This window comes from Trachurus trachurus (assembly GCF_905171665.1).
Source record: "Trachurus trachurus genome assembly, chromosome: 14".
Taxonomy (NCBI): domain Eukaryota; kingdom Metazoa; phylum Chordata; class Actinopteri; order Carangiformes; family Carangidae; genus Trachurus; species Trachurus trachurus.
In genome coordinates, this window is record NC_139903.1 from 20,815,783 (window position 1) to 20,829,341 (window position 13,559).

Genomic DNA, 13,559 nt, shown 5'->3' on the forward strand with positions numbered 1-13,559 from the left:
CATGTTCATGTATTAGCCTAAACCACAGAGTGAGTGTCCTGACCTCACTCAGTGTGACTCTGTGGATTCACTAGGGGGAATAAACTGTGGCCACTGTCAGAGAGTGCTCTCCCACTGAAGGTGACAAATGAAATGAACTTGAAAAGTTTTTTGTTTTTTTTTCCTTCTTCTCTCAGGGTTGGTAAACATGAGCATTCTCTGATATCGCAGTGCACGGTCTTTGGCTACTGAAGTCTGCAAAATTCAATTATGCAAAGTTGGGCGGTGGAGCTGGAGAAGGGGCTGCAACAGATGAGGAGGAGAGGCCACGTCTACTGAAGTAAATCCACTGATGCAGTATCTGACGCCATAGTTTTACATTTGGACATCGGCTCACGGACGAAGTGTCTGAGCGAATTTCTAGAAGCCGTCGCTGGATACTGTGTTTATAGTTTAAGAAGTGAGTAATTTCAAAGCTAATGGCTGCTTAGCGTGTGCTCGCTTACCTGGCACTGTTACTTGAATGATTTCCCCATCTGGAGGCTCTGTTTTAATCCTTTTCAAAGGAATGCAATCTCCTGAAGGACCTGCGGGGATTGAACAGTTCATTCTGCCTGAGTTCCCATCAGTCTGTGGGCACTGTGTGTTTATGGCTGCGTTAAACAGATTTAAGTCGGCAATAGAACATGTTTGAACTGAGCAGACTGCAAAACATGGTGGTGAGTTAGTTTCTCCAGAAGACTTCCAAAGAAGGGGAACAAAAATACTTTCATTTGATGCTCATAAATCTTTTTTTCAGACAGTTTCTCTTTAACGCACATACCTGCTTCACAGTCGGCCAAGGGACTCACACACTCGCTTGTTGATCTGTGAAGTAAGAACAAAACATGCACACAAACTGAGTGATTGATTAAAGGTCGTATATTGTATCCTGATTCCTGAAATGTCCATGTGCAGTGTGAATATAAAGCAGCTCTAGGTTCGATATTAATATTGTTTATATATCAGAGCCTCAGTCCGCAGAGAAATGCTCACAGCCTGTTTTACAGAAACTGAGCCTGCAAACCAGCTGTCAGAACTTCCTGTAACTTTGTGATGTCACAACAAAGCAGCCACCCAGCCCCAACCACAGCCCCACCCACCTGGACCCACCTTTCAACATTTATTTAGTCACTCAGAAAACAGTCAGCCAATAAGAATAGAGGTTTCTTGTGATTGGTTGACACAAACTGTTGTTAGTAGAGCTCCCAAAAGAAGTCTGAGAGAGGAGATGTTTAACTATACTGACATGGTTTTAGGTTCTTAAAACCAAAGCGATATTTTCTTATGGAACAACACAGTTAATGCAGATTTATCTTATATTTTGCACAGTCTGTGCAGCGACAGCCTTAATGGCAACAGCTGATATTCTCAGTTTCTATATTGTGTAAGCTGATGTACAGAATAGATATGGCGTCACTGTACACGCTGTAAAACTATGAGCTTATTACATATGAAGTTGCAGGATATATGGAAGAAAAATCTCCAAAATGAAGCCAAATTAAAATATGAATTAAAGCCTGTCGCTAAAATTAAGCTTATCACGGTTAGTCTCACAGCAGCAATATAAATGATAAATTCCGTAAAGCAGCATATTTAAACTGTTTAATTCGGTCCACACTATGAGTAATGGCAGTTATAAATGCAATATAATTTGGCTGCCTGCCACTATCTCATATTTCCACATTATAAACAAAGTCTGCGGGGTAATACTCGATATATGTGTGTGTGTGTGTGTGTGTGTGTGTGTGTGTGTGTGTGTGTGTGTGTGGGGGCTGTCTCACCTGCTGCTGTGAGGATTGCTGACCAGCTCAGCTGCAGTGGGCGGAAGGCTCAGATTGTCAGGGAAGCTGTCTTCAGGCGTGGAGCCCAGGTCATGCTTTCCCTCCTCCCTCGCAATCTTGCCGGCAGCTTCAGCAAACAAGACACAAGACGATAAACAAACACTGCATCCCATTAGCGCGGAGAACGTCTGTGAGGTTAAATATATAAATAAAGACTTGACAGGGGTGGTAGTCTGTCAGCCAGTTACTGTAATTAATTGTAAAGCTCCTGACAAATATTGCACGACTGAATGGCCGGGGTTAGGCTGAGGTTCAACACTGAGCCCACATGGATCCCTACCAAAATAATTACAGTTTTCCCAAAATTCCCCCTGAAAAGACGGAGGTCATTTTTCATTTTAATGAAAATGCACTTGGGCAACAAGTCTAATTAGCTTTAATTTTATCTCAGTTTCAGTTTCTTTGTGTAATATAAGCTGCCTGGTAATGACACTGTTCTTAAAATGATGATATTAATTTTCTCCAGCACATAATAAATCCACATTTTTCTTAAGAATTTTAACAGATGAGAACAATAAATATAAATACTGTACTGAGCAGCATATTTCAGCATGGAGATCTAAAATAAACAGTGACAGTTACGATGTATCTGCAATGAGCTGTGATTGGCTGATACATTGGTAACCAGCTGACTCATTGGTCACCAATCAACAGTCACTATTTCGTACAGTCTCCATTCACTTGATCAGGTCGATCTAGTGAAGACGGGGCCAGTTAATTTAAACAGTCCTGCAGAGTGTCCTACTGCCATGAAGACTAATTTAAGATCAGTTTGTGTTGTAAATGTTTTTTAGAAATGTATAAACTGTGACAGTGATCTCAGGTTCACTGGATTTGTTGGCTCTAATAATATTTTGGTAACTGTGATATACATAGATTTCTGACACCTAGATGAATGTATATAGTTTTCACTTGTTCAATTTAAAGGTGATTTCCAGAGACAATGTGGTATCTGTATGAATAGTGTCAGAACTATCAGTGTTTACAGTGACTGAATGATTTTTTCAATGGTACATTTGTAGATGTGAATCATGCTGCAGTAACATTAAGAGAAGATATCTTTAGTTTCTGAGACTGACACAATTTTCATTGTTAATTGCCAAATATCTTGGTGATCGTGTCTCAGTGTTCATCTTAGACCAAAGGCGTGGATCACACCACGTCACACGTCACGCTTCTCAACTTTAGACTGGGACAACTTAAATCAGGGCCTTTATGGTAGATTCGGAGGTTATAGCTCATATTTAATTAGGCTGAAAAGTGTTCCTCATATTTTGTCCATCCCATTTATATCAGTGAGTGTGGAATACATTTGAGAAAAACCTCTGAAGCCTTAGTGGTGATAGGATTTTTTTGTGGGACTGTTATATTAGAGTGAAGTAGTACATCAATTTATGGTGGTAATTATATAATGTGCTGTAAATGATCCATTTAAAAGATACAAAGTCATTAAGGTCAGTTTAGAGACGGTTGTTCTGACTCAGAAATGTATTCCCTCATGTTGCTGTCAACATTTTCCCACAGAGAAAATGAGCAGCTCTACAATAAATGTCCCATTTTTCCAGTATAATTCAAAATTGGAATGAGAAGTGACAAATAGACAGATCAGCTGCTATTTATTAACGAGGCCAAATCACAGCTCATATGCATGAGAAAATTGTTATTAGAACAAACATAAAAAAACTAACTAAATGAATCACAGTCTTACCAGTGAAAATCCTCTCATCAAACATTCTGGAAAACACAAAAGAGAAAAAAAAATAGGACATTAGTCATTGAGTTCAAAGAGCGCTCCCGCTCTCAGGGCAAACATCACGCCGAAGCTGTGTACATGTGTGGAGGAGCACATCATTATCAGCTCTTCTTTACGCACATTAGCCGCTCTTTAAACAATCAGCCTCAGTCAAACAGTCGAGTAATTGAGCCGTTCCTTTGTTTTCCACTGAATCTCTGACTGAAAATAACAGTGTGGATGTGAGAAAGAGCTTCTAGGCGCTCAGTCTGCCGCTCCGCCGAGACCTGCTCCTCCCGCTGCGATCGTAATTCATCTTCAGACACCAACTATTTCTTCAAGTTTTGTTTATTTCCATCTGTTTGTAAAAAACCTTTCAGGACAGTTGATTTAAGTTCTGAAACTTCCAGTTGGTGAGGAAGGGCGCTATTTATAGCTACTGTACATCTATAATTAATTTACTACCTTATTAAAGCCAGATGACCTCATTTTATATTTCGGGGTCACTGCTGAACAAGACTAATCTACAAGTCGACAAGTTTTTTACAACTTAGTGGAGTAGAAAGTTTTGTGGAGAGCAGTGTTTCCCGACCTGGGTGGCGTGAAGGTACTGTATTGTCACTACAGTATCATTTTGTTTAAATTAATGTAACTCTATAGCATTTTCTGTGTGATACACAAACATCACATATCAAAATATAAGACTGATATGTGCCTGACCTAAATCCAAATGTGTCAGTGTGTTGTGTATGGTGGCCTTGTTAGGACACATCTGTCTCATCTCCATATCCAACATCTACAGCTGCAGCTTTGGGTTGAATGCAAACACAATGCTAACATGTAAGCATATGTAGATGTATTCTATTTTTCTTCAACAAATCCCTTGAAAAGATCCAACAAATAGCTTTTACTAACAAATGTTGTGTTTCTAAGGTCTGATATGTCTCATTCCTCTGCTCCACAGTTGGTGAAAAACACAAACGAACCACACACTTTGACTAAATGCAAAGTACACAATCCCACTGGCGTAAATACACACTAGAAAACCAAACGTATATTCATCCCTGGCTGAAAATGAACCATTTTGTCCTGTTTGAATAGTATTTGTTAAAAACAACAGTATACACTGCAAAAACTCAAAATCTTTCCAAGAATATTTGTCTTATTTCTTGTCAAAATGTCTAATTTCTAGTCAAAACAATCCCTTTCCACTTAAAATAAGACTCATCACCTAAAAATTAACTTGTTTTTAGATAATTGTCATTTGTTTCAAACACATTTTCACTTTAAATAAGTAGAAAAATCTGCCAGTGAAAGCAAGTTTTTTGTGCTTGTAATAAGGAAGAAAAACTTGCTCCACTATCAGATTATTTTAAGTGAAAATATGCTTGAAAGAAGGAAAAAGTGTCTAAAAACAAGCTGCTTTTTAATGTGATAAGTCTTATTTTAAGTAGAATGAGATTAGTTTTGACTAGAAATGACATTTTGACTAAAAATAAGACAAATATTCTTGGTAAGATATTTGATTTTTTGCAGTGTACAGAAAATTACTGGGCTGTTTTTTAAATAGAAAAAAGGAAACTACAGAATTGTGACCTGTTTTAAAAGACTCGCTGCTCCTGTGGAAAACCAGTGGGTTTGGAGCTGAGAGCCAGACTGAGTATGAGGTAAGAGACAGATTAATGCACTGTGGGTTTGGTTGACAACAAAAAAATAACACTCCCCTCATCTCTTAGGGGTCTAAGTCTGTTAGCATGCCATCTTCCATCACTGTGCTGAATGACCAACTGACAAATCATGTCACGTTGGGTTTTTAAAAACACTCCATTAGATTTTCATCACTAACACGACCCAGCCAAGGAGATAAAAGGTGCCAATAATTTTGAAAATTGAACTGCTCATAACATGAGAATTAAATTAGGTTGTAATTACATGTGATATCATCTTGGCGTGATTAATAGCGTGGCTGCAGCTTTATAATGAAAACTACATTTTGGTGTCAATTAAAAGCAGCAAAGCATTAACATCAACAATCAAGAAAGAACAGGACCAAAAAAAAAAAAAGGGAACATCAGGCCCTGCATCTGGAACATCTCTCAATCACAATGGGAACGTGATGTAATTCAGAATCACGGTCTTCAATCTTCCTTAATTGTATTAACGCTAATGAACTGCCTGCAGGATTCGTTAAAAAAAGATGTGTAATCTCAAACAAGGCATGGTGGCTCATTTAAATTAGCTTAAACAAATGGGTGGAAGAGCAGCCGTTAGCGCAACATGCTGGCGAGGGGGAGTCATCTGGGACGTGGAACAGGAAATGGCGGGCCGTAGTGTGCTGACGGAGGCAAGCGCTTTACACACAGATGGTATAGGCGGGCTCGGCGGGTAGCGGGGCTTATTAAAAAAATCCCTTCTAAATAAAAGTTTCAGAAGCGATGCCATGCTATAGTTTGTCTGAGTGGAGCTGGATGGCAGCGTAGAGGCGGGCATCTGTCATGAAAGTGAGCATGAATGCGCCCCAGAGATCCCTGTCTGCCTGACTACAAAATGCACATCACTGTCCCGGAGCTCTCTTCCTCACCGTTTGACTATGAAGCGGATCCCGTGGCGCTCGTCCAGGATGCGCTTGAGCTTGGGAACTCCGTAAGTGCAGGGTCTCTTGAAGGGGATCTGGTCGGGGATGCCGATGATCTCCACGGCGCCCGGATCGCAGGCTATTTTGCGGTAGGGCACAGGCACCATGTGGTCTAGACCCAGGGCCTCAGCTGGAGAAAAGGCAGAGAAACGAACAATGTGATGCTAGCGGAAGAACCTCGCTTTTCACTCTATGCAATTGTGTTGTTTTCTTTTATTCCACTTGATACATTTGTTCCTCTACAAACGCTCATTTGCATAAGGAAAAGCAGCCTCCAGTGGGATGCACACACCCCAAGTAAAGGTTTACAGACGTGGAGCTAATTCCAGCTAAATGAGAAACTTTAAGGGAATGATAATCAGTGCTGTGGGCTCGGATAAAGAATTCTGGGAACAGATCCCATGAGCCATAGTGTGGAAACTGCTTGTAGACACACAGAATCTGCAGGGTAAGGAAACGGCAGCATCCTCTAAACAGTTTCAAATAAGCTGCAAGACAATGCAAATATAGGATGAGTGTTTTTTTTTTCTTTTTTTTTTTTTATCCCTCAGACTTTTATTTTTGCAGCAATTAACAGTAACACTGTGGCTACAAATGTGTGTCTTGTTTGTGCATCGCTGAAGAGAAGATGATCAAACTAAAAGCAGTGACCTCAATCTATCAACATCCATAGACACGCCACAGAATCATCACCGTGCAACGAACACATGCTTGAGGAGGCAGAGGTACCTTTCTGAACTGCACCCTATAGATGTTGGAAACAGTGAAAAATCTAAATGCAGAGGAGAGGGGGTTCTTCTCACCGTATCTGCTGTTGAACAGAATCTGAACACATTCTCTCAGGGTGTTGATGTCTTCCGTTTCCCGGATGAAGGAGTCCCACTTTTCTGCAGGAGGAGAAAGGGAGAGACAGACGGCGCGACCCCCGTTGTCCAGTGTTTTATATACAGCCGATGTTTATTGGAGCTTTAACATTCAAATGAGATTTATTTCATTGTAGTGCTAAAGATCTGAAATTAATCTTCTCCATCTACTCAGCGTCAACTTGGGAAATGACTGCAATCTGCTTAAAGGATTAATGTTGACATTTTAGTAGCTTAGCCCTTAATGGTTACGGGTTAGCAACGTTCAGCCTTGCTTCAGTAAACAGTGTTTAGCTACTGTGTGAGTCTGCAAATCCAGGCAGAACAAGAGGGAACAGAGGAAGAGATGTAAAACTACAACCCTGCTGACTGTGTGGGAGGAGATTGTAACTTTTACCATAAGACTTTTCCAGAGCCTGACTGATTTTATACACTAATATTGAAAGATTTCTTTTTTTTGCCTGTTTCTTACATGAACATTCTTTTTTCTTTTATAAAATGTGGGAATTGATAATTGCAGCTGTTATATGTGTGAGTTTCACGCCTGAAAAAGTTCATAATGCTCTCTGGTGAGTTTCACATCAACCAACCTAACAACACATGTGAAAGGTTTCAGTCAATTGAAATATTAAATTGCAATTCATTGCACATTGTTTAATTGCCTAAAATGTACCTTAAAGGGATATTTTTCAAGTGTTGGACAAATATGCAGCTCTATGCAAATGTAGCTTTATTGAAATGTAACTGATTCAAACTATGCGTCAGGTCAAACACCAAAATAACAAACCTTAACCATGTGTCAAAAAACTGTGTATTTAAGAGGAATTTGTATTATCATGTCAACATGTTAACAGTCCCACTGAAAATGTATTTGATGACCTGCAGAGAGTTACATGAGCAGGTCGTATGCGTCTGTTCAATATGAGACGGATGCACATACTACACTACACGTGTGAATGGGTTCGGTTGTGGTTTAACAAGGTTTTCCAGGAAGTTGCTACAAATATTCGACCCCCCCCCCCCCCCCCCCCCCCCCCCAACAAAACCACAACGTGTCATTTTCACACTTCAGTTTGTGTAGAGGTTTCCTGAAATGTTGAACTTTAACTTTGGATATCATGCAGTCACTGTGAACCTTCAGAAGGTTCATTATTACCAAGTCCATGCTGCGTGACAACCCTGCTCCGACTCACAGAACTTTATTTCTAACAGCAATAAAGCTTTCCAGGAATATACACTACTTACATGTGATGTGAATTACAATAAAAATAATGACGCATAATGTTTTTTCTCCTGAATTTTTTAACATTAACTTCACAATCCCAGTGCAGCACTGGCAGTGTTTTATCTGACTTTGAAGCCACTTAAGAGGAAACCTGGGGGAACATTTGTTCAGTTAAAATATTCATCTGTAAACGTCTATAACTTTCCCATAAATGTTGCATTTAGGCGCTTTCAAAACAAATTTACGTAGAATCGCTGGCTGAGACAAAACTCGTGAGGCGTTTACTTGCCCTGTCTGACTTCAGAAACCTGTGCAGATGCACCTGTCATCTCTAGACACATTGACGTCTCTGCTAATGGTTCTAACTCACCTGATTTTTCATGTACGATGGAGAAGAGCAGCCTCTTGGAGATGTGGATGCCGGGAGGGCTCTGACCTTGCTCACCAGGTAGTCTTGTTGTCTCATCTGAAAATGCAAATGAACATGCAAATTAAATAAATTCAATTTGATTCACTTTCACTTCACAAAGAAATTCAGCAATTAGTTCCCCCCAGCATTCGCTATTACTTGACTAACTTAGTTAATTAACTGTAAAAGAATCACCAGAATAAACAATTAAAGGGACAAAGAGGAGTTTGTATTTGGTTATAAAAAAGTCTCATATTAATGTGGATCAATCTACGCTACCCACACTTGTTAATGGCTCCATTTTCGATAAATATATCGTTTTGTCTCTATCGTTGTTTTGTTATTATTATTAGTGGTGGAAATGCTGGGCGAGCCACTTTCCAAAACTCCTCGTTGTCCCTTTAATTTAAAAAAAAAAAAAATTAAATTTTTTTTTTATTTCTCTAGATCTTGTCTGTAGTGTTTTTTCCTACATTGTCAAGATGCACATTGACTCTAGTTCAAACACAGGTGAGTGAAGGCAATCACTGCTGGTGGCTGGGAGTTAGAAATCAGAGCACGGCGTAGTAAAGTGCTGCTTTGAATGAAATAATGACTGATGTAAGAACCTCAGTTCAACCCACACACACTGTCTAGGCACAGAATAAAACACTGTGATTGTCACTGTGTTATGTTATGTACACCTTACCATTGTTAGCACAGTCCTTGGCAGACATGTTCTTATCTGTCCAGTTGGCCAATCTGTCCTTGCCCAGGTTGAGGAGGGACATGGGCTTGAAGTCCAGCTTGCTATCTGGGTGGGGTTTGGAGGACATGGGCATGCCGTACAGGAAGTTTGACAGAACAGAGTTGCTGGAAGTGGCGGGACTCGACGACGTCACTACCTGGGCGGTACTCTTCCCAGGGCCGTGGCTGACGGCGGGGGAAGTGTTGTGACTGACGTCGGCGCTGGGCTTGGCTTCTCGAGACAGATCTTCTGCAGGTCTGAGCACAGAGACAAAATCAAAAATAGAGAAGGAAAAAAATTGCTGAACAGAAGTTCTCACTGAATCTGAACCAGAACGTTTGATCTTCTTGGGAGGGTTACACGCATTCACAGCTCCACATCAAGCTTTTCTGTTTGCCAACCGCTTCGCTTGCCAAGCCTCTCTTGGCTTATGTTGCGTTTGCCGCCGCACATTTTGAGAAGGACAAATGCGTGTGTCCCATTATGACACAGCCTTGATAGCTTTTGGAAGCGGCGACTGAACGATAAATGAAATGAGATGACGTTCTGTCAACATGGTGTTTTCTCCAGTGGCTGAACTCCTCACTGCTCTTCTGTGCTTGTCAGACAACAAGTGGCAAACGGCCTCATATGAATCTGAGCACGTTTTGACCATAGTTAGTGTTGCATGTATTTTCTGACTGTTCAAATATTTACATTCATCAGACAGAGGGGAAGAGAGGAAACCTCCAATTTGTTTTGGGCAGAGGCATGTGAGAGTTGTTAAGAGAGCAAACCCATAGAAGAGTTTTATTCACAGAACAGGCTGCTGAACTGAAACTGGATTTTTTTTTTTGAAAACTATTTAATTACTCAGGAGATTCAGAAACAGAAAGTTTGCTTTTTGCCTCCAATAGGTGATCTAATGAAGCTTTAATGAGGAGTTCAATTCTCTTCGGCACAAAAAACAAAAATAAACATTTTCTTTTCAGTCCTGTGACACCAGATCTGCTGATCTGGACCAGCTGAATTCAAATATTCATTTGCAACACTGGTAAAACATCGACGCAGCAGGAAGTCACAAGCGAGTCACATGCAACAAAATGTCCTCGGCCAGAATCTGAACCGGGGACCTAGTGGCGGACACACTGTACGGTAAACATCACAGAGATGCTTGTAGATTACTCCACTGTTTATATAGAGATCGTCATAACAAAAGATGACATGACAGCTGCCATGACAACCCCTCTGTGACAGCCTTCCAAACTAAAGGGTCTTGCTAAAGCTGGATCCTATTTAATTAAGAAGACGGTAGTATGAATTTATTTCTAATGCAGAGCTGCTTCCACTCTGGTCAGGACCTATTGGCAGTTTATATAGACTTTATATTATAGAGTTTTATATCACAAACATTAATTCATAGGTGGGTATTTTGCTCACTGGACAATGCTGCTGATCTGGCTCCACGTGGGAAGAGTCTGTGTTTTTTTTATGCAAGTGTGTAAATACATATTAGAGACTGTGCCTGTCTCCCACCAAGGGGATTCTGGGAAAGACCAGGCCTCTGTGGAGTTACCCGTCCTCAGAGAGGTTGGCCAGACTTAATATTTTCATATATTATTAACAGACTTTGTGTTACTTCTCCGACTGTTGTTGACAAAACACACATCAGTGCCCCTGGTCCAGCCTCTGTAACTGATCCTGGTAAATATTGCCAGTTATTGTTATGAAGCAAATATGTTCTGGACAGACTGAGCTGTAACCTGAGAGAGTGTGTTTTTTTTCCCCAGCTGAATTCGAGCCCCACTAATACACCGCAGTCTGTCTGCTACCAATATCTAACTGCACAAGATGCCAAGCCAGATATGCGCTCCCAGCCAAACACAAGCATGTATCTCTGCAAAGCATTAGAGGCTAAACTGATGTGACAAACATCTCCAGTTCACTCTGCAGTGATCAGATGTGAAACATCTGGTTTCGTATTCTCGTACAAGCCCTCGAACAGAAGTCTGTTATCCACAAACAGCAGCGTTATTGTTCAGAATATAACAAACATCAGACTATTCGCGGCGCGGAGACTCACCGCTTCACTACGAGCTGGATTCGGTGGCTCTGCTCCAGGATCTTCATCAGGGTCTTGGTGTCGTACTCGGAGGGTTTCTTCAGCGTGACTCCGTCGGGCAAACCGTGGACCACCACACAGCTGGGGTCCTTCTGGATCCACTCGTAAGGCACAGGGACCAGGCTGCTCTTTCCCACAGCTTCACCTGTGTGTTGCCAGAGTTAGTGTGAATATTTTTGGAAAACAGGCTTAAAACTAACCAAACAGTTAATACTTGTTTCAGGTTTGTCAATTAGCAAAATATGTATTTTATAATGCAGAAAAATTACTGTATTGTCCTAAAGAGTCCTAAAACCCCATTATTTTTTGCATTTTTGGTGTTAATTTATATATTGATCTTGGTGTTTAGTTATTTTTTGCACATTTAATTTACATGTACAGTCCAAAGTATAGTTCTCTTTTTGTCTGTATGCCTTGTATACTTTCTACTGTTCTCTATTTTATTTGTAGTGCATTGTGCCTTTTTATGTCTACTGCTGCTGTAAGAAAAGAACTTCCCAGTTCCCGTCAATAAATCTTTCTATCTATATCTAATGAGAGCAATAACTATGGAAACAGGAAACAAGAGCAGATTTAATTTGGTCCCTCCTTACTGTAAAGCACTGTGAAGACTTCCTCCACCATCTTCCTCAGAACAAAGATGTTGGACTGAGCCTCTGATGGAGCTCTCGCTTTCCCATGCTCGCCATCCTTACTCAGCTTGCTCAGATCGCCGTCCTGGTCTTTGGTATGGGCATTAGCTGTGGTCAGATTTTGCAGACATGGCGCCCCTAGAGCCAAATGACAAAAAGTCACATTGCAATAACAAAAAAAAAACAGTGTGCAACAACATTACAGATGCTTGGAGGTAGGGCTGAGTGTGCTGCTGCAATGTGAGCTTGGAGAAAAGTAGATGTTGCTTCTTTTGTGTTTTGACTTTCAAGTTTCCAAATAAACAAAACAAAACAAAAAACAGGATGATTGAGGGACTTAGTCCTAAAAACTAATGAATATGCCACCTTTTGAAAAATAGTACCATGTAAAATTAATGACTTGTTTGTCTTAGAATGTATTGGGATAAACCCAAAGCATCTCTGACAATTGGTGATTAAGTGGGCAACACAAAGCCACTTAGTTCAGCCCTTCCTCATTTGTTATAGTTAAAGGCCACGTATCTGAAGCCACAATCAACGGTTTATTTCTATCCTAGTTCTTAGCTCAACAACGCAAACTGGAGCTACTGTTCCCTGTAACAGGCTGGGAAAACTCATTTCACCTCGTACACACACAAGGCTGATAATATTAAACTGTGTAATGGGAGGTCACAGCCCCGTAAATTGGTGTTATTAGCAGGGAAACATTGTGAAGTCTGGGAACATTATTTGCTGTTTTACCTTAGAGCTCAAGGTCAACAGGCGAAGCTTCATGTCCCAACACTGACTCCTCAAATGCCAGCCTGAAATTGTGCATACTAATTTGTTTATGGGAAATCGGGGCTGAGGGGAGGGGATTACAATTTGGGTAAGGAGGAGTATACTGGATGGAAGACTTCATGTAGTGAAACTATAATGTAAAATGTGCAGGAACTAAGAAATGGGAGCAGACTTGTTCTGAACAGGGGATGCTCTTCTTGACCTTGATCTTGAGCTATTTCTAAGTTGTGCTATTGCTACATTAGCGTTACGACCTGTTTACGTACCAGTCTATAAGAAACATTATGAGTTTAGCATCACACTGATGCAAGAGCTGATTGCAGCAGTAGCAGCAGCAGCAACCCTATTGTTTTTCTTCTGCTTAAAAGTTTGCATGCCAGCTAACCAGCTAACCATAGAGCGGCCAAACTGTCGCTTCAATTTCCGATACCGAGTCACTGAGACGTCCGACCTGCTATTAATAAGTAACACTTCTCAGATGGCGTATTAGAAACTCATGTCTTGCAAATGCAAGGGTGGCTGAGGCTCTTGGCACCTGTTAAGTAAATAGATGTGAATGCTATGCAATGATACAACTTTATACATAGCTGTTT

General features: G+C 40.7%; 1 protein-coding gene across 3 annotated transcripts in view; it reads right to left on the reverse strand.

Moving 5' to 3' along the window:
• Nucleotides 1-13,559, reverse strand: part of gtf2ird1 (GTF2I repeat domain containing 1) — a 39,402-nt gene that overhangs the window by 17,961 nt on the left and 7,882 nt on the right. For all 3 annotated transcript variants that reach the window (XR_014595941.1, XM_083987190.1, XM_083987189.1), the window contains exons 4-13: nucleotides 12,148-12,324; nucleotides 11,516-11,699; nucleotides 9,415-9,710; nucleotides 8,688-8,783; nucleotides 7,033-7,116; nucleotides 6,176-6,359; nucleotides 3,571-3,596; nucleotides 1,803-1,929; nucleotides 803-846; nucleotides 486-566 (exon numbers count right to left, since the gene is read on the reverse strand). Coding sequence is in view for 2 of the 3 variants with exons in the window: in XM_083987190.1 (XP_083843316.1) it covers nucleotides 486-566; nucleotides 803-846; nucleotides 1,803-1,929; nucleotides 3,571-3,596; nucleotides 6,176-6,359; nucleotides 7,033-7,116; nucleotides 8,688-8,783; nucleotides 9,415-9,710; nucleotides 11,516-11,699; nucleotides 12,148-12,324 (1,299 nt within the window). In the remaining variant the exon portion in view is untranslated. The remainder of the gene's footprint in view (nucleotides 1-485; nucleotides 567-802; nucleotides 847-1,802; nucleotides 1,930-3,570; nucleotides 3,597-6,175; nucleotides 6,360-7,032; nucleotides 7,117-8,687; nucleotides 8,784-9,414; nucleotides 9,711-11,515; nucleotides 11,700-12,147; nucleotides 12,325-13,559) is intronic.